Source organism: Panthera tigris, chromosome B2, assembly GCF_018350195.1.
Source record: "Panthera tigris isolate Pti1 chromosome B2, P.tigris_Pti1_mat1.1, whole genome shotgun sequence".
Lineage (NCBI taxonomy): Eukaryota > Metazoa > Chordata > Mammalia > Carnivora > Felidae > Panthera > Panthera tigris.
The window spans coordinates 134,816,936-134,837,872 of NC_056664.1; the positions used below are offsets into that span (position 1 = coordinate 134,816,936).

General features: G+C 46.4%; 1 protein-coding gene and 2 long non-coding RNA genes across 6 annotated transcripts in view; 1 reads left to right on the forward strand and 2 right to left on the reverse strand.

The window, feature by feature from the left end:
• The window catches only part of PLEKHG1 (pleckstrin homology and RhoGEF domain containing G1), a 304,149-nt gene that overhangs the window by 265,515 nt on the left and 17,697 nt on the right, over positions 1-20,937 (forward strand). For all 3 annotated transcript variants that reach the window (XM_042987317.1, XM_042987316.1, XM_042987315.1), the window contains 7 exons: positions 2,309-2,459; positions 6,468-6,599; positions 9,378-9,560; positions 9,654-9,749; positions 9,942-10,028; positions 15,842-15,875; positions 18,877-18,972. In XM_042987317.1, coding sequence (XP_042843251.1) covers positions 2,309-2,459; positions 6,468-6,599; positions 9,378-9,560; positions 9,654-9,749; positions 9,942-10,028; positions 15,842-15,875; positions 18,877-18,972 — 779 coding nt within the window. The remainder of the gene's footprint in view (positions 1-2,308; positions 2,460-6,467; positions 6,600-9,377; positions 9,561-9,653; positions 9,750-9,941; positions 10,029-15,841; positions 15,876-18,876; positions 18,973-20,937) is intronic.
• LOC122238780 lies at positions 2,775-13,612 on the reverse strand. Its single transcript, XR_006217947.1, has 4 exons — positions 13,481-13,612; positions 7,103-7,333; positions 6,483-6,701; positions 2,775-2,871 (listed from the first exon to the last, which is right to left on the reverse strand). It is a non-coding gene; the product is annotated as an uncharacterized LOC122238780 (long non-coding RNA).
• On the reverse strand, positions 15,557-20,929 carry LOC122238779. 2 transcript variants are annotated; one of them, XR_006217946.1, is made up of 5 exons: positions 20,854-20,929; positions 19,708-19,855; positions 16,522-16,588; positions 16,242-16,338; positions 15,557-15,699 (listed from the first exon to the last, which is right to left on the reverse strand). It is a non-coding gene; the product is annotated as an uncharacterized LOC122238779 (long non-coding RNA). The 2 variants fall into 2 exon arrangements; XR_006217945.1 differs by having other exon boundaries at positions 16,522-16,591.

Consider the following 20,937-nt stretch of genomic DNA (forward strand, 5'->3'; position numbering starts at 1 on the left):
ATAAACATGTCATTCAAAGAAATAACATCTGAATTTGTAGTTTGGGAAGTTTATATTAAGATTTTTCTGACTTAGTAATAAGAAAGGAAAGTACAGAATAAAGGCTGCTTTTTCTATACGAGGCTGCTTCAGGGTCAAAGGACAGGCAAAATCATTTGAGCAAGGACACAGATTTTAAGAGCCTGTCATTCATGGAGCATGGTCCCAAGCTCCGTGTGTATTGGCTGGAGATAGGAGCTAACATCCCTTGCCTTCTAGCAAATGTTATGTTTTTTTCAGCGTCAAACTCCACTAAATGCAATCATGCAATAGCGTGTTAGAGAAGACCAAATGAGTGAATACAAATTAATGGAGTCCAGACTCGTGGTATGTACTAGAAGCTAAAGGTACAGGAAAAAGAGGAATAGGAAGTCCCCTTGAGGAGAGTTTAGAACGGTTTCCTGGAGGAAGTGTTTTTTTTTTCTTTTTGGGTTTTGTATATATCTTTTTTTCTTATTTTATATCTTTGACTTTGACGAAGGAAAGAGACACGTTAGCAGAGAGATGCTCGACAGGCAGGCTCAGCGAGGCAGGCGCATCTGGCTCTTGCCCAATCGTGTGGTTTTCATATCCCTAGAAAAAGATTTCCTCTTGTCCCCTCGTCTCCAATCAGTTTGCTGTCTGAGGCCCCAGGTTTCCGTTCCCCTGTCTTAACAAGCGAAGAGTGCTGAGTGTTTCAGCCCATCTGACAACATTTCTTCTCCCTTCGGATCCAAGCTGGGGATATTAAATGTCGCCGGCACACCTTGACAGATGTCCACCTTCTTCATACCCGTCACGCCCCAATAGTTTCATCTTGAAGAGACACAAGCCCTCCCTCCTTTCCCCGGCAAGGGGTGCAGGCTCTGTCGGGTCATTGTCCTCAGATGTCTGCCTGTGCCCTGAATCTGGAGTTTGGTTCACTCAGAATTGGTTGCAGGTGTCCTGTCTGTGGGTAAGAGTTCAAGCCTTCATATGGCCAAAGGGCAACTGGGCAACTGGTTCTGCCTCTGAAGAACCTTAGAAAAAACCCTTGGCTACATGATAAAAGAATAGTTTTGAAATCTCCACTTACGTGGGAAATAAACCCGTTTGAACAGATACTTCTCAAAGCAGATGGGCACAAAAGTGATTCTAATAGGTTGATTCGGACCTCCATTTCACTTCCTTCCAAGGAGTCTTGTTTTGTTGTTTGGCTCTAATTTTCTAAACTCATCCTGAAAACATGACTGACTTGGGGAGAAAGGGGCTGAAATTACTTCCACCTGCTTTCTTCTCAGTTATGAGAACATAAGATTTTAATTTACTTGTGTGTGTGACTCCAGAAGCCCACTAGCTTTTATGTATAAGGTAGGAACACTGTTTCAACTAGTCCTTTGGGATGTTGGGGGCGGGGTCTACTTAATTACCTCTTGGGGGGCTGGGACGCAGACGGAACTCTGACCTGCTTTCCTAGTACACTGAGGGAGGCACACTCCCTAAGAGAGGAGGTTCTCTAGCTGTTTCAGAAGCTGTCATTAGAGGGATCTGTTCAAAGGGAGGTTAACCCGTGGGCCACAGCCTCCAACGATCTGCAGGGAGTATCATACGGTTTGTACATGATACAAAGGCAACCAGCAAAAGGGGTGACAAATGTCCGGCTCGGGGCTGGATCTGCTGAAGAAAGAGCTCCTTTTTCTTGGTACATTTTCTTTAAAAAAACAAATTTTGTTTAATGTTTTTTATTTTTGAGAGAGAGAGAGTACGAGCAGGAGACGGGCAGAGAGAGAGATCGGGAGACACAGAATCCGAAGAAGGCTCCAGAGTCTGAGCTGTCAGAGCCCAACTCAGGGCTAGAGCTTGTGAACTGTGAGATCATGACCTGAGCCAAAGTCGGACCCTTAACCAACTGAGCCAGGAGCCCCCCATAGTGCCTTTTTCTCATCCATCCACCCCAAGAGATACCTTTTTCTAATCCGTCCAGAGGCACTTTGGTCTAGCTATAGCTCTGTTGCTACCCTACCTGTTTTAGGGCATTTACACTTACGTTCGCCATTAAAACTTGAGTACCTGGGGCACCTGGGTAGTTCAGTCAGTGAAGCGTCCGACTCTTGGTTTCTACTCAGGTCATGATCTCACAGTTCACGAGTTTGGGCCCCGCATCGGGCTCTGTGCTGACTGTGCAGAGCCTGCTTGGGATCCTCTCTCTCCCTCTCTCTCAAAATAAATAAATAATCTTACCAATACATTACAACTTGAAGAACTCGTCTTACCATTACAACTCGGGTGAAAATACATATTCTTGTTGCAGATCAGTGGCTGTGCTAACAGAGTGCCTGCGGAACAAGATGCTGGCCAAATTCTTCAGGGAACGTCAGGAAACTTTGAAACACTCACTGCCTCTGGGTTCCTATCTCTTGAAACCAGTTCAGCGGATTCTCAAGTATCATCTCCTTTTGCATGTAAGTTTCTGCCCACACTTGAATACCTTCCAAGGGATGGGGATTTGGCGTATATATATTAAGTCGAGGCGGGGGGGAAATATCAGAAAAGGCTGTGGACATATGGAAACATTTTCCACATTCATACTTTACAACTGACTAATCTGCTTGGAGGAATTAGAGATATTTATATTCTGGGCCCGCAGCCCCATTGACACCAGCCAAGCAAAAAGATTCATCTTAGCTCTGATTCTGATAGGGCTTGGGAGTACCTCACTCCGGGCAGTGAACAGTTTCAGGCAGAGAGCTGTCATCTTAACGAAAAACAGATTTTTTTGTGTGTGTTTTATTTGATTTCCACGAGCCTGGCTTCAGGAGGCAGTTGGGGAGGAGAGCTGTCGTAGATTGGCTCTTGCCTGAGCAAAGAGAAGGGCTGAAAAAGAAGACAGTTGAGGGGTGTGATGAGTGATCTTGAGCTGGGCTTAGCATCACTTCAGGGTATTTATTTCATTTCCCATTACTTGTACACAATTCAAGGAGGCTTTAGAAACAAGGGTAGAGGGGTGCCTGGGTGGCTCAGTGGTTGAGCGTCCGACTTCGGCTCAGGTCATGATCTCACAGTCTGTGAGTTTGAGCCCCCCGTCGGGCTCTGGGCTGATGGCTCAGAGCCTGGAGCCTGCTTCCGATTCTGTGTCTCCCTCTCTCTCTGCCCCTCCCCCGCTCATGCTCTGTCTCTCTCACTCTCAAAAATGAATAAATGTTAAACAAAAAATTTTTAAAAAAGAAGAAACAAGCGTAGATATAGCTCCCACTTGCTCATGTCTGACCCTCTAAGGAAGCTGATAAAATTGGGGGAAAGTTTTGTTGCAAATAATCTCCACTGAGTAAGTAGGATTCGATCGCCTTTATCATATGAGGAAGGCATGGCACAGTGGTTAGGAGTCAGACACTGGGTCAGTCCTGCCTGGGTTCAAATCCTGTAAGTTGTCCATGTTCACTGTGCCTCACAGGCCGTCCATAAAAATGAGCTATTGTTTTTGTTTTATTATTTTTGTACTCCATTAAAAACCTTTTCTTAAAAATATTTTAATCCAGAGCTCTTCTCTGTATCAACATGCCTGCAATTTATGTTTCTTGTTAAATGATTCCAGGTTTCCCACTTGGATAATCATTCCAGTTTTGCTCAGTTCACACACATCTACAATTTTAAGGAAGCTTATGGTCCAACTTTGCTAGAAACTTCTCAGCTTTGTCTGTCTGCCTGGGTGGCTCACGTTTGGAGAATCTTGTGTCCTATGAAGCCACATCAGGGATATTGCTTTAATTGTCACATTAATACTAGTGACCTCTTAGATTAGGAGGATTAATTTGCTACATCAGTGTCCAAATAACTCTCAAATAAATAATACCTCTCCCAGGATAGATCTCCGCTGGATTGTGCTAATATAGCATTTAAGACTAGTGCATCTCAATAATCTCTAAATATAGCCTCTAGCCAAGCAGCGTCTAAGATGGCAGTTACTTAAGCATGTCGGACGTAACAAGGTCCTTACAAAGAGGTAATTAATAGGAAAAATGGCCCTTACCCTCTAAATAAGGAGCTGGTATCTTCGTTCAGGCTGCTGTAACAAAGTACCATAGCCTGGGGGGGCTTAACAACTTATTTCTCATAGTTCTGGAAGCTAGAAGGCCAGGATCAAGGTGCCAGCATGGTCAGGTTCTGGTGATATCCCTGTCCTGGGTTCAGACTGCGAGCTCCTTGTTTCTTTACATGGTGGAGAGAGGCAAGAGACCTCCCTGGGATCCCTTTTATAAGAACAGTAATCCCATACTCTGGCTTGTCTTCAGATCGTATAAATCTTTTTTTTTTTTTTTTAATTTTTTTTTTTTAACGTTTATTTATTTTTGAGACAGAGAGAGACAGAGCACGAACGGGGGAGGGGCAGAGAGAGAGGGAGACACAGAATGGGAAGCAGGCTCCAGGCTCCGAGCCATCAGCCCAGAGCCCGACGCGGGGCTCGGACTCACGGACCGCGAGATCGTGACCCGAGCTGAAGTCGGCCGCTTAACCGACTGAGCCACCCAGGCGTCCCATGAGATCGTATAAGTCTTTTGCCTTTTACTATAAGAACACTAATCCCATCCATGAGGGCTCCACTCTCATAACCTAATCACCACCCAAAGGCCCTACTTCCTAATACAGGCACAATGGGGGTTAGGGCTTCAACATGTGGCTTTTGTGGGGACACAGGCATTCGGTCTATAGTGGTTGGTACAGAAGAACAGTGGTTAGATTAATCGAAAACTAACTTCCGGTTGCCTCTGAAGTATTTTTGCTTTTATGGTTGGTTTAGAGCATTCCTTCTGTGTCATTTACATCACTTCAAAGTTGGGTAGCCATCCATGAAGAACTGCACAAGAATACACTCTGTACTCCTGAGTCTGTTTGTCATTGAACAGGATTGCCTCTCAGGCCAGAAAAAGAAATTATCATTTTCAAGTTTATTTACTTATTTTGAGAGAGAGAGAGAGAAAGAAAGAGAGAGAGAGGGAGAGAATCCCAAGCAGGCTCTACCCACAGAGCAGAACCAGACTTGGGGTTTGATCCCACGAACTGTGAGCTCATGACCTGAGCCAAAATCAAGAGTCGGACGCTTAACCAACTGAGCCACCCAGGTGCCCCAGAAATTATTATTTTTTGTTAATTTGCTGTTGATCTGAAGCTTACCTGGGAGTTGTTACTTTAGTGGTATGGTTTCATAGGACCTTTCCAGCAGCTGAGTTTAAGTGTAGAAAGAAAGTGTGAATTCCTTCCCAGTTTTTAGCTAGGTGGAAAACTTGAGTATTTAGTAAAAGTAAACAGAGATTTATGAGGTAGGACTATAAAATAATGGAACTAACTTTCATAAGTTATACCATAAGATTCAATCTCCAACCTTGGACTTAATGTTCATGCCTATCATAGGCGCCCTAGAAATGATCTAATTAATTATAATATCTTCCTACTGTTTTATGTATGTATATAGGTTACTGTTGTCATTGTAGAAAGATAGAGCTTCAACTTAATAAGCATGTATTGACCACCCAGCTCTTCCGTAGTTACTATTGAGTAGATAAAAGATTAAATAAATGATACAATAGTCCCTGTCCTTAGACTCTTGAGAAGGCTAGGGACATATGTCTTATGTGCTGGAAAGAATTGGAGCAGAGCTCATGGCCCTTTTGTGCCCCTGGGATTGCGAAACTCAGTGCTAAGTGCTTATGAACTTCATTTGGGCTTTAAAGCCTTGACTACATGAAAAGGCCCTTGCTGTAGAGGTACTTTTAAAGATAATGGCCGCTCTGTGTTTGACTCTGTTACATATGAAATCCTGCTTGAGACATTTTATTTCCCCTGGGAGAAAAAAAAAAAAGTATGTTTTCTTTTTTTCTTTTTTAAATATTTTTTAATGTTTATTTATTTTGAGAGAGAGAGAGAATGTGTGTGTGTGCTCACACACAAGCAGGGGAGGGGCAGAGAGAGAGAGGGAGAGAGAATCCCAAGCAGGCTCCTTACCGCCAGCACAGAGCCCGGCATGGGGCCAGACCTCATGAACCATGAGATCATGACCACAGCCAAAATCAAGAGTTAGACGCTGAACGGACCGAGCTACCCAGGCACCCCTGTTTTCTTTTTTCTTATATTACATTGGCTACCAGGAAACTCGGCAGTCTCCAACTATAACATCAACTCTTGTATCTAATGTAATATCTCTAAGAGACTTAATGGACTCTATCATGTTTTGTTTTATCCTCCTCATCATGAAATTCTACTCTATTGCTGCTTGTCCTAGCCCCGTCTTCGTCCCTATCTTACCACTTTGTTGTAGGTATTTCTGGTAAGTTATCTCAAACTCTTAAGGCACGCTGCTCGTGTGTAAATAAATAGGCAAAAATAATATATGAGGAACGCGTCACAGAGGTACTATGTTTCATTGGTGATAGGAGAAAAATAATGAAAATGACCGGCTCCTTTTTTTCCTCCCCAAGGAAATAGAAAATCACCTTGACAAGGACACAGAAGGCTATGATGTGGTGCTTGATGCTATTGACACGATGCAGCGAGTGGCCTGGCACATCAATGACATGAAGAGGAAACATGAACACGCGGTCCGGCTACAGGTAAACCCTCGAAACAGCAGCCCCGCTGGCACACTGACTTCTTTCCACATCAGGTATTAAGGCTGCTCTAGCGTTGGATGTCACCCGTGGCCTTCATCACATCTGAAGAAAGATCGGGACATGGCTAATACTGATCGCTGTTTAACGTGGTGTTTACGAGAAGTTACTTTATAACTTTTAAACTAATAGTTTGCTCGGAGCCCCTTCAGTAACCCAAGTTAAAAATTGGAGTCTCCCTTGGGGCGCCTGGGTGGCTCAGTCGGTTAAGCATCTGACTTCGGCTCAGGTCATGATCTCACGGTTTGTGAGTTCGAGCCCTGCGTCAGGCTCTGTGTTGACAGCTCAGAGCCTGGAGCCTGCTTTGGATTCTGTGTCTCCCTCTCTCTCTGCCCTTCCCCTGTTCATGCTCTGTCTCTCTCTGTCTCAAAAATAAATAAAAAACATTTAAAAAAATTAAAAAATAAAATAAATAAAAAATTGGAGTCTCCCAAGCCCTTCCTTACCTTATGTTAATGACAAAGAAGTAATTCTTGCTGAAAGCAGCTTTCTTCCAAGCTGTTGAAAGGGTTTTTCAGCCTCTTTTCCGCTCTCACTAGTTAATGCAGAATTGTGAGGTGGTCCATGGGTGGTGATGGGGCTGGGACCCAGACAAAGGAGAGCTAAGTCTGGAAGCAGGTCCTTTGCAGTGTTCTACTCGGGAGGAGGCTGTCTACTGTGTGTTAGTTTCCTCCTTTCTAAACTAAGACAGACCAGGGGTTTGCGAAGACCCCTTCCAGCACCAACATTTTGGACCCTAAACCTGTGGGAACTTTTGATAAATGCTAAGCCAGGGATCGTGTCCCAGGCACATTAAAAAATGCACTTTTTAAAAATAAAAGGTTGGGGTGCCTGGGTGGCTCAGTTGGTTAAGTGCCCAACTGTTGATTTCAGTTCAGGTCATGATCTCACAGTTTGTGAGTTCGAGCTCTCATTGGGCTCTGCGCTGAGAGTGCAGAGCCTGCTTGGGATTCTTTCTCTCTGCCTCTCTCTGGCCCTCCCCCATTCGTTCTTTCTCTCTCTCTCTCTCTCTGTTTCTCTGTCTCCGTCCCTCTTGCTCTCTCTCAAAATAAATAAACATGAAAGAAAAAAAAAAGGTTAGGGGCACCTGGGTGGCTCAGTCAGTTAAGCATCCAACTCTTGATTTCAGCTCAGGTCATGATCTCACGGTTTGTGAGTTCAAGTTCCCATCGGGCTTTGCACTGAGAGTGTGGAGTCTGCTTGGGATTCTCTCTCTCTCCCTCTGTCTCTGCCTCTACCCTGCGCGCTCTCTCTCTCTCTCTCTCTCTCTCTCTCTCTCAAAAAAATAAATAAACTTAAAAAAAAATGTTTATGTTGGTCTAGAGGCTGGTGGCAGGCTCCTTCGTGTCCCTGGAGTGAGACATAAAAGCCCAAAGTGCCGCCATGCTGTGTAGAGTATCTGTGGAAACTCAGGAGAAAAGATACATTATTCAGCCCATAAATTTAAGCAAAACCGTAAGATGCATCTATAGGCAGCCAGAGTATGATGTGATGCAATAGACTATCAAAAATCAAGGGAAGGCAACATTCTAATCTTTCAGGTCGTGTCTTTTTTTTTGTAACAGTAAGAAAAGGTTTAATAGTTCATCATCCAGATGTTTTGTGGACTTAATGTCTATTGCATATTCGGAAATGGCTAAATGACTGTTTTTTTAGACCTTGTAAATCTGTTTGGCATTCTGCAGACATTGCTAAATCAGGCTCAGGCTCAGACTTTTATCTCCATTACCGCCCATTTCCACTTTCAACCCATGGACATTTGGGGTGTCCTGTATGGGGGCTGCTTAATTAAATGCTCTTTGTGAATATTTTTATTTTTCAAAACAATAAAAAATCAGCTTTCTTAAAGAACATTGATATGGGTGTACAATAAAATCCCAAAGATACCTCAGGATCATGGTCTCAATTTATATTTAGCGAGCACCATTAAAAACATAATGGTAATGAAATTAATTTCCTTTCCCCAAATAAATGGGATTGACATCAGGAAATTTCTAAGATGTCTCTTACGTGATTTGTCACAGGCTTTAGTTTTGAGTTACTTATATGTAGTATGGATTTCAGTTTCTGGAAAAAGGTTTCCACAGCAATAGCTCTGAAGGTTTTCTGCAGAGAATATGGGTGAGAAAGTCAAGGAAAGGATGGCTCTCTGAGAAGGTCACATGCCAGTCGCCTCTTTACCTAGCTTTTGAGAGACATAACTGCTGCCATCAGCCACAGGAGAGGGATTATCAAGGAGCGGAAATAAGTAATTGGCAACTCATCAACTAACAACTTGATTCATTTCTGTTAGCCCTTATGTGACAACCCCCATAAATGTGGATATAGGTGAGGGCACCTGAGTGGCTCAGTCGGTTAAGCTTCCGACTTTCGCTCAGGTCGCCATCTCCTGATTCGTGGGTTCAACCCCTGCATCGGGCTCTGTGCTGACAGCTCAGGGCCTGGAGCCTGCTTCCGATTCTGTGTCTCCCTCTTTCTCTGCCCCTCCCTCACTCATGTTCTATTTCTGTCTCTCAAAAATAAACATTGAAAAAAAATCTTTTTTTAAATGTGGATTTGGGTCATGGATCATTAGACACCATTGGATACCAAATAGACCCATTAGGCCCTGTCATAGAATATTCAGACACCACTCTTGAGATTCAGCAAACGGGAGACCTTTCCCTCTCTTCCATGGCTTCCCATCTCTTGTTTAATCACACAGAATGGTCACTTTTTCAGGAGATACAGAGTCTGCTCACTAACTGGAAAGGGCCAGACCTGACCAGCTATGGGGAACTGGTGCTCGAAGGGACCTTTCGCATCCAGCGGGCCAAGAATGAGCGGACGCTCTTCCTCTTTGACAAGCTGCTTCTGATCACAAAGAAGAGAGACGACACGTTTACGTACAAAGCTCATATCCTGGTAGGTCTGAACGTTGGCCATGGGCAAGGGCTTCGGCCGCTCGTCCCATTCTCCTCCAAGTGCACCTCACCCTCTCTCTGCTCTCCTGCTCAGTGTGGCAACCTCATGCTCGTGGAAGTGATACCAAAGGAGCCTCTCAGCTTCAGCGTCTTCCACTATAAGAACCCCAAGCTGCAGCACACGGTTCAGGTAACAGCAGAGGCCTCCCCACCCTGCAGGGCTCGCTCTTGTAAACGATGGGCGCCGTGGGCCAGCCGGCCTTTCCAGAGACTTCTGGCCACACGGTGTGTTTCCCGTCTCGTCAGAGGGTTATGGGAGTGTCTGAATCTCGCTCGTGGTGGAGACGTGAGTCGTCTGACCGTCCGCATTTCCTTCCGCTAGGCCAAATCCCAGCAAGACAAGCGCCTGTGGGTTCTGCACCTGAAGAGACTGATCCTGGAGAACCATGCGGCAAAAATTCCAGCTAAGGTAAGATGCCGAGGTCCACAAACAATAAAACGTAAGGTCATCCAAGTCCTAGAAGGCAGCCTGAGGGCAATAAATGTTCAACTCTGAAATAAAGAAAATTGGGAGATAGGATATTTATGGGATCAACTAAATTAGCCATGTATGTTAAAAAGATTCACAGGGCCACCGGGGTGGCTCAGTCGGTTAAGCATCTGACTTTGGCTGAGGTCACGATCTCATGGTTTGTGGGTTCAAGCCCCATGTTGGGCTCTGTGCTGGCAGCTCAGAGTCTGGAGCCTGGTTTGGATTCTGTATCTCCCTCTCTCACTGCCCCTCCCCCGCTCATGCTCTGACTCCCTCTCTCTCTCTCTCTCTCTCTCTCTCTCAAAAATAAGGTAAATAAACATTTAAAAAAAAGATTCACATATAGGGAGATTGTGGAAGTTTTTTTTTTTTTATTGTGGTTGTTTTGCTTTGGGGTTTGAGGAAGGAAAAGACTACAAGAAAACTTCTAGAGAAATAGTAGAGTACAGTTATGAGAAGTATTCGAAGCTATACTAAGCAGCTATTGTGAATAGTGCTAGCTGCGGTTCTGTGGGAATGCTAAGGGAAAGAAAATACAGACTCAGCTGTGAGGGAGTTTGTAGATGAGGGAGGTAGCCACACACACAACGAACTGTTCGCTAAACAGGAAGAATTAACAGAGGTATAAACCAAGTGTTGTGGAAGGATAATGTGTTCAATTACAGTCGAATAAGGAAAGGAAGGAAATGCCTTCCTTGTGAATGGGGGCATCATGTTCACAGCTCACAGACCGTGCCTTGGCGGAAGGGCTGAATCCTCAGGAGATGGAGTAGGGGGTGAGGCCGGACAAGCGGAAGGCAGTCCGCTGGGCTCTGAAGGTCTCGAAGGCCTAAGAAGTCCGAGCGCACGGGCGGTGGGAAACCACCGGAGGCTTCGGAGGAAGGGCTGGCAGGGTGGCCCCTGTGTTCTGAAAGGGTGACTTTAGAAACCGTGTGACAGATGAGTTGACGAAGTGACACTGGAGGCGGAAGAGGAATGAGCAAGCCGCCACAGTCGTCTAGCAAAGAGACGAGGGGCCCTTGGGGGGAGCCACGGCAACGGGGGGCGGGGGGGGGCAGGTGCAAAAGCTCTCAGAGAGGTTGAGCAGTGGTCTGTCACCCACTCAGTGCATGAGGAAAGAGAGAGATGGGAGTCAAGCATGAGTCAGGAGTTGAGCCCAGAGGACGGTGTGGAGTTCTGAGATAAGGAGAGGAACCAGTTGGATGGGAGTGAAGAGAAGCTCTCACAAGTGCGTGCTGGGAGGCGGGTCGGCCCCAGGTGGAAATTCAGGTCTTGGAAGCTGCGGGCCTGGAGGCTCTCTTGACACAGACAGCGACTGAGGCCCCGAGCTTTGAGAGGATGGCCCATGAAAGCGCGTGAAGGAAAGAAGCCCTGGGAATCCCAACATCCATGGGGACTTAGAGCACCACCAAAAGGGGTTAGGTGGGAGGCCCTAAGAAAACCCAAGGAGAAAGCTGTGCTGACAGAGGAAGAAAAGGATCTCAGAGAGCGTGAGGGGGCAACCGTCTGCAGGGTTGCAGGGGGCGAGGCAGACTCCAACAGAAGGGTGGGTACACGGGTTGGCAACCGAGAGATAAAGGAGAGACTGCAGTGCGTGGCGGAAAAAAGCGGAAATGAGAAGAGGCAGGCTGGGAACAGACTTCTTGAACACAGTTCAGAACACTTACCAGGCGGTGGTTTGAGGAGTGAGACACCTGGTGCAGGTGAAGCACGCCGTGGACGTGACTGTCGGCGGAGGGAAGGAGAAAGGGAAGGAGAGCGGAAAGGTGAGCGGAGGAATGCTCTTTGGGAGCCATTTTGGGGGGCGGGGGGCCACCATGGATCAGTGCGGTGAGGTAATTTAAAAATCTGCTCAGCAACTTGGAAACAAGTGTTGAGGAACCATAGCGCAGGTGGGTTCCCCAAGGTGAAGGTCAGCAGAGCCAGTACAGGGGAAGGTTAACGGGACGGGGGAAGGCGGGTGCTAATCAGCACATGGGTGCGGCGACCGAGCGTGATTTCCGGGCTGAGCGGAGAGGGAAGGCACCCAGGAGACTGGGCATGGCTTGAAGGACTGCTGGCTGTAGAGTCCAGGAACCGGCACAAGAGCAGCCAAAGGTGGGCAGGTGGAAATACGGAGGTCTGTAGCTGAAGTAGAGACTTGTAGAGCCCCTGCCTTAGAAGCAAAGCAGTTCTCAGTGCTGCTAAGGTCCTGGGGCCGCTTCTGATTGTGTGTCGCTGTTCTGGAGCGGAGGAAAAGGTTGTCAGAGAAAAAGTGGCGTGAGGTAAGGGTGGAGAATACATTGTCAGCGGTGACAACGGATGGTGACATGGTCCTTGCTGGGCGGGGCGGGAGTGACGTGGAACAGAAAGCGGGATGACGGCCATGGGGGTAGAACTAGGGGGAAATAAGAAACGTGAACATTGCGGAGAAAAGAGAGTCCATTTCACTCTGGGTATTTTGCAGAGCACTCGAAGCTCGTTCTCAGGGGCTGTCGGCAATGATCTTGTGCCCAGGAAGTGAGTGTGCAAAGGGGTGTGCTTTGAGTTAAGCGTGAGTCTCATTTCATCCGAGTGTCGAGAGCTGGAAGGTGCAGCTCATGCAGAGAGGTGACGGCGTTTTCTTCGTGGTTGGTTAGTGGGTTGCTGGCCCTGTGCCTCGGAATGCCCTTCTGAGCAATGACCCAGTGTCTTTGACATGCCCCACCTCTGGTTCACCGGTGAACTGGGAAAATCAAAACTGCCAGAGGATTCTGCAAGGCCATTACAAAGCAAGACTGGCTGACATACCTGTCCTCTTTCTCCTACACAAGATGTGTGGGTTCCACGGGGGTTTCCCTTTGTGCGTTAAAATGATGAATACAGTCACAAGGCAGGTGTATCTCTGTACCCAAATTCCTGACCCTGACCCTGGCCCTTTTACAATCGAAGCGTTACTTGTTCCGCCACAACTTCTAGAACACACGTACAGTGTGCTAACTGCTTTGTGTCTTTAGTTCGGCCTCAGCAAACCACCTTACGAGAAAGATCTTACCCCATTATGGAGAAATAAAAGCAGAAGGTCAGGGACGTTAAGTGAACTGCCCAAGTTTATGTGGCGAGTGCATGAGTGAGCCTGAGTCAGACACAGGTCTGGCTGGCTGCAGAGGGCAAGCCTTAACCATATTGCCCCGAATGGCAACGAAAATTCACTTATTTAATAGACTTCATCCCCTATAATGTGATGATAATTTTCTACTTTATTGAAGCAGGATTATTATTAAGCTAAACCCTCCACTTCTTTCTTCAAGGCTTTTTCTTATTATTTTTTTTTCTCTAAAGCTTTCAAAATCTGTGTATTCCTATTAGGTAAAAGAAATGCATAATGAGGAATTTTTGTGAACATCAAAAAATGCATCACAGCCGTCTACCAGTGTTACCACAAGCTGATGGAAATTCGTGTTAGTGGCTCCTCCCAGCTTCCTTGAGTTCCTTTAATTCGGCGGTGGTCCCTGGCTGACTCCTAGAGGAAGATGTGGGAACTGTACTTTCCTGAAATGAAATGTCAAGACAGGAAAAATAAATACCGAGTTCGTCAAGTCAAGTTTATAGATACCAGGAAGCTTCTTGGAAATAGCCATTGTGTTTATTCATATACGTAGTGTATAAACTCACTCTCGTCCTGGTTGAGAATAAAGACAGAAAGGGAGAGGCTTTTGCAGTTTATATAATCACCTGGTCCTTTAAGGGCGCTTCACAGAAACTGAGCTCACATTGGCGTTTGAAATTAATTCCAACTAGTCATTGCAAACTCCGAATATATGATAAAAATATCAGTGTTACAAAATGTATGCATTTGTTATCTCAGACTTAGGGTGGCTTCATCAAGCCTTTTTTTTAAAAAACTTTCCTCCTCCTTTATTTAATTTTTTTACTTTATTTTTGGGGGAGAGAGAGGGAGCATGAGCAGGGAGGGCCAGAGAGAGAGGGAGGGAGAGAATCTCAAGCAGGCTCCACACCATCAGCACAGAGCCTGATGTGGGGCTCGATCCCATGAATTGTAAGATCACAACCTGAACTGAAAAAAAGAGACGCTTAAACAACTGAGCCACTCGGGCACCCCTTCACCACCCTCTTTTTTTTAACTAGATATTACCATTTATTTTTATTTTTTTAAGTTTGTTTTATTTATTTTGAGAGAGAGAACACATAAGTGTGAGCAGGGAAGGGGCAGAGAGAGACGGAATCCCACTCCGCACTGTCAGCACAGAGCCCAATGTGGGGCTTGAACTCAGAAACCATGAGATCATGACCTGAGCCAAAATCAAGAGTCAGACGCTTAACCGACTGAGCCCCTAAACATTACCAGTTCGCCCAAATGTTTTCACTGTGCTATCACGGATTGTGGCAAAATACAAGAAAAATTATTTTTAAGGTGATTTTTAGTCTGATGTCCGTCAGTTACATTACACAACCCCTGAAAAATGAAAATGACATGAGAGGAGTTCTACCTAAACTAATTTTTTTTTTCCCTCTTTGAATCTTCAGGCAAAATGACTCATGTCAGGGTCATTAACCATCTCTCTCTTTTTTTTTTTTTTTTTTTAACGTTTATTTTTGAGACAGAGAGAGACCAAGCATGAACGGGGGAGGGGCAGAGAGAGAGGGAGACACAGAATCGGAAGCAGGCTCCAGGCTCTGGGCCATCAGCCCAGAGCCCGATGCGGGGCTTGAACTCACAGACCGTGAGATCGTGACCTGAGCTGAAGTTGGACGCTTAACCGACTGAGCCACCCAGGCGCCCCATTAACCATCTCTTTATATCTCCCTAAACGTTAACTACATTGGCAACAGGGACAATAGCCAGAAGCCTCAAAGCAGTAAAGCTGTGAGCGTTGAGGTGGGGAGAAAGATGTGTGAAGGAAGCCCTGGTCAAGGTTTATCTGGCCCAATCCCTTGGCGGGTGGGTGGTGACTTCGCTGTGTTTAGTGCCTATCAGTTGAGCCTAGTAGCAACTCTGAAAGGTAGGTCCGGCCTTGCCATTTGTGCCTAAGGAAACACCTCCAGCTGGAAAGCACCAGAGCCGTGTCACAAACCATGTCCTCAGGGCCCTTCCCCCTGCCTGGGAGACTCTAGGGCACGGGAGAGACTAGTTACAGGCGTGCCAGAGAGAGCCAAGAGAGTTAGCTAAGGATAATCTCAGAGCATTTGGACAGAGGAAAACTGGAAACTCCCAGCAATCTTTTTTGCAACAATTCAGAACAGTTATAAGGCCCCAGTGATTTGGAGAAGGCGGATCCTAGACCCCTATCCCTTGAGCCTTTGGTTCAGTAGCTCAGGGTTGAATAGCCGGGATCTACATTTTATAATGGGCTGACCGCCAGATGCCGGGTTTTAGAAACCTTAGTGAAAGGCTCCCCCCACTTCCTCCTTCCCACCTCTCCTTTCCTCTCTCTCCCCCCCCTTCTTCTCCCCCTCTTCTTCTCACCTTCCTTCCTTCCTTCCTTCCTTCCTTCCTTCCTTCCTTCCTTCCTTCCTTCCTTCCTTCCTTCCAGATGGAGGCTGTAAGCTTAGCTCTGCTGATCGTGTAGCACGTGCGATCCACAGGAGGCACTCCTCCGTTCGAAGCCCTTGAACTGTGTGTTAATGCCTAAAAGAAATAAGGAGTTTTTTAAAGCTTTTTCAAAAATCCCTTATTCTGGTGGGATAAGACCTGTCTCACGATAGCGATAGGGAGCTTGAAGAAAAAACAAAGAGTAATTGTAGTTATAGATGCACTTTCTTTCTTACAGGCCAAGCAAGCAATACTTGAAATGGATGCCATTCGTAAGTTTTGTTTTCTTAATACAATTTGAAACCTTCTTGTCTACTTGTATCTATCATCGTTTCTATCTCAAAGTGTATAAAAATGTCAATTGTAAGAAAAGCACAGCTCTTTCTTCACTGTTTTCACAAGTGGAGCTGGCAGAGGGTATCATCTTTTCCTTACGCATTGACTCGTTTGTCTATTGATTTCGCTGCTTTATCTATGAGTCGCCTGATGGCCAGCCACATGGCCAGATCTCTGTGTCAGCTGCAAATGTAAGATACGCTTCCAAGGTCAACTCTTACCCTCCCCTCCGCCTCCACCAAAACTCAAGGTTTTACATACATTTCTGGCCGCACCCCACTGAAGGATAACCTGGTGATTACCTGCAAGGATCATGCCAACGAGACAGTGAATGGTTTCCCCGATGCAGCTCGTATTTGAGAATTACCACTGCTCCACATATGGGATTGTATTTCCAGGCTTATAAAAACAGGCAGAAAATGAATACAAGTGAGGTCTTTCCTAGAACATAAAACCTGGCTCAACACCGTTTATCGATTCTTGTTCTCTCCCAGATTAAATAGACTAAGAGAATCAGTGGTTTCAGAGACTGACAACCATGTCAAACAAAAACTTGTACTTAACATAGCTGAAATAACTTACTTTTGAGGCATCTTTCCCCAGGTACAAGTACTGATTCACGTCCCTTCCATGCTGCTGGCGGTTAACTCTGCTGAGGAAGCAAGAAGCGTTAGTGAGGGAAAAAGATAAGCTTCCTCCCCACATGGCTGAGGTCCCCCATTTCATATCCGGCAGCTCCTGAGAGATGATGGGACGTGACCCCAACTAGAAGGCTAGGCTGGGGCCTGCTGCCCTGTCTTCTCTAACCCCCCCACCCTCCCACCCCCATTTTATTCATTGGAAAGCTCTTGAAGATTTTTTGGTGGGGCGCCTGAGTGGCTCAGTCAGTTGAACGTGTGACTTCAGCTCAGGTCGTAAGTCTCACGGTTTGGGAGTTCGAGCCCCACGTCGGGCTCACTGCTATCACCACAGAGCCTGCTTGGGATTCTCTGCCCCCCCCCCCTTCCCCCGCTTGCACTCTCTCTCAAATAAACATTGGGGGGAAAAAAAGGTTATTATTATTTTTAATAAAAACGCTCTAAAGAGAAGGCAGAGTCATGGAGGGGCATGTAAATGTTAGGACGAAAGGGGAGGTGCGTGGGTGGCTCAGTCGGTTAAGCATCTGACTCTTGATTTTGGCTCAGGTCATGATCTCATGGTTGGTGACTTCAAGCCCCACATCGGGCTCTACACTGTCCGTGAGGAACCTGCTTGAGATTCTGTCTCTCTGCCTCACTTTCTGCCCCTCCCCAGCTTGGGCTCTCTCTCTCCCTCTCAAAATAAATAAAAAACAAACAAAAAAATAAATTTATCTGTCTAAAACAGAAAGAATTAGGAGGAAAGGTGGAGAAAGAGGTCTGAAGAAGCCCCTATCTCTATGACAAACTTCATTCAATAGAACTATTTCCTCATTCTCAGCCTCTGGGTGCTGGTTCATGGACACCATTAAGATTCTGTGAGTGCACATACAGAATTATTTCAAGCCACTAATCGGTGCTACGTGGCTTTCTTCCAGGCCCAGGACTAGGCTAGAGCAGCCCAGCCCAGGAAAATCACCTCATTTGCCCACCTTGACTTTGGACTTGTCTGGGTAGGAAGAGAGTAGGCCAGTCCGTTGGGCCAAGTGACCTCATTTATGTACCTTTGCTACTGACATTGGACAAATGTGTGTGGTCTTTACAATTCTTAGAACCCTCTCGAACGAAGAGCCTTAACTCTACTATAGCTGTGTCCTAAAATTGTTTACCCTTAGGCTTCAGGGTGTAGATAATCCCTGAATATGCTGGAGTGCTTTAGGATTAGACCCGATTTTACTTGTTTTTAATGCTGATTTATTTTTGAGAGAGAGTGTGTGTGGGAGGGAGAGAGGGGAAGGGAGAGAGAGAATCCCAAGCAGGTTCTACACGGTCAGTGCAGAGCCCAACCTGGGTCTCGATCTCACGAGCCACGAGATCATGACCTGAGCCAAAATTCAGAGTGGGACGCTTAACCGACTGAACCACCCAGGCGCTCCTAGACCCCATATCTGTCACTTGATCTCGGCCAAAAGGCCAAGAAGCGATAGACCCCATATTCTTAATCTGAAGCCTGTGTGCTCCTTAGACGGGCAGAAAGACATAAACTCTGAAATTAAATGAAAATCCCTTTTCTGGTAAGAGACCCCAAAGCATTCATCAACTGTTCGCAGGACGTTGTTCAGCAGTGATGAACCCAAAGCATTCATCAAATGTTTGCAGTGTCTAGAAAGATGTTAAGAGTCACTGCAGCAGAGGCCAGCTTCCGGAGGGCAGGAATAGCTCGACATCCTCCACGCCAGGCACAGACACCTCATGAAACTGTGCTTCAGTGGAATTCTCCAGATGGCTTTGCCTTGACAGAGTCTCTTCTGTGGCTCATCGCCACTGTCTGTCTGGGGCCTCGTGAGCAAGTTCGGCTGTGGTGATGTTTAACAGAACCGTCTGCCCTCTGTTGGGGCAGCGCGTTGCCCGGGACCCTGAGTGGCAGTAGGAGGTTAACCACACCTTGCACGTTTTAAGTAACTTTCTGCAAAGGGTATAGCCAATGGCTATGGCTCTCTCTGCTAATGAGCAAAAAAGGAGACTGCAGAGAGAGCATGTATGTGTGCACGTGCGTGTGTGCGTGTGTGTGTGTGTGTGTGAGAGAGAGGGGTGGGGGAGGGAGAGAGAGCGCACACGTGTGCCAGAAAGGCACACGTCCCTGTGGACAGACTCCTGGAAGTCCCCGTGATACGTAGTCAACACCAGTTAATGGAAGGAGAGACTATCCCATGTCTGATGAAAAAGAATAAACCCACAGATATCCAGAACGAGCCGTACCAATTTTCTGAGAAGTCGCTGAACACCTCATTCTTATTGGTGCATGTGGTTCTCTTTTCAGACTATCCCGGTTTCTGTTACAGTCCCGAGGGAGAGACTAAAGCATTTTGTGGTTCTCGAGACAGTTCTGCTCCATATCGGCCGAGAAGAAAATCTGGTAACTAGGATGTTGTGATCAAAAGCTAATAATCTGGGGGGACTAGTAATGAAAGATCCTTTCAGTCTGGCAAAAAACACATTTCCCTTCTGGCGTTGGAGCTCACGGCCAGTTTGAATACATTGGAAGCGGCCCTACGATGGGACTGTCGGGCTTTCGTTCTAAAACTTTTCTGTGTACCTCTCTATTTTCCAGGGAATGTAAAACTATCAGTCCACTAATTCCTCTTTGCATAGCTTCTTACCACCAGCTTGTAGGTACTTAAAGCCTTATTTACTACACTGGGGAAAAATCATATCCTATCAACGACACATAGAAACGATCATGCAGACCTAACCCTTTAACACATGTTTGCTGAACCAGACTCCAGGTAGCATTCTCTTAGGCCTCAGATATTTTTTTTTCATTTGAATCAGCGTTTATTGAGTACCCACCTAACCCCCCCGTGCTGGGCTAAGGACTGGGAATGCAAGAATGAACAATACACGTGATTCCTGCTTGCAAGGAGGTCGTAGTCCAGTGGGAGTCAACAAGGGGCAAGAAATACCAGTCCGTATAATGGAGCCGTGCTGGAGGTTGAGTAGAGGGAGAGCCCAAGGAAAGAGAGAGATTAACTCTCTAGGAAGGCGAGAAAGCTTCCCAGAGCAGGGGACCTGGGATAGAGTCTGGGGGCTGAGGAGACAGATGAGGCGGGGAATAGCACGTGCAAAGGCCCTGGGACTGGAGCCAGCGTACCTTAGATCGGACCTCTATTGCCGGTTCTTCAGCCTGGCCGGATGGAGCCATGGGTAGAGGTACAGGCATGCAAGGTAAACCAGAAGGAGAAGTGGCTGGAGCTGCAGAGGGGGCCGAATCACAGAAGGTGTGAACTTGATCCTGCAAGCTACGGAAGGATTTTAAACAATGGGATATATACCCTTTAAATACAGAATTCTGGGGGCGGCTGGGTGGTTCAGTCAGTTAAGCACTGACTCTTGATTCCGGCTCAGGTCAGGATCTCACAGTTCACAGGATCAAGCCCTGCGCTGGGCTCTGCACTAACAGCACGGAGCCTGCTTGGGATTCTCTCTCTTCGTCTCTCTCTGCACCTTCCTCGCACGCACTTTCTCTCTCTCTCTCTCTCAAAATAAATAAACATTTAAAAAATGTTTTTAATTACTAAAAAAAAGGAATTCTGGTTTGATGTAGAAACTGAAGTAGGCATTCTGTCTAGTCTGGAGGAGAGAGGACAAGAGCCTGGATTAAGACCCTGGGGGGTAGGGGGAGTGGGGGGAGTGGGGTGGCATTATTGGGATCCCACAGGACTGTGATGGATGAATACGGGAGAAATGTTGAATGATGTCCTGGCACCTAACTTGGGTGGGCAATGTCAGTGACAACCAAGATAAGAAATTGGATAAAAGAACAGTTATGGGGGAAGACAGGTGAGTTTGAGGCATGCTGGTTTTGCTTGGTCTATGGGCACATTGGGGAAATGTCAGATCAGCAGTTAGCATTTGAGGTCTGAGGCCTGGGACGAGGGTCTGCTTTAAGGATATAAAATTGAACACTGTCCGCTTATAGGTGGTAGTTAAAGCTAAAGAATTTGCTCTACTGGTTGTTGGGAGGGTGGTTTTCTGTTGTGCAACCCCTGATTGCACAGCTTAAATTAAAAAAAAACTTTTTTTTAATCTTTATTTTTTTGAGAGAGAATGAGACAGAGCGTGAGCAGGGGAGGGGCAGAGAGGGAGGGAGACGCAGAATCCAAAGCAGGCTCCGGGCTCTGAGCTGTCAGATCAGAGCCCCACGCAGGGTTTGAACTCAGGAGCCGTGAGATCATGACCAGGGCCGAAGTTGGATGCTTCACCAACTGAGCCACCCAGGGGCCCCTGCACAGCTTACATTTTATCCTCTGGTTTTGTCGGAGTGAATGTCTTGCTGTCGAGTGTCTCTAAGCAATGGGTTTCAGGTGTATCTGATTAAAAA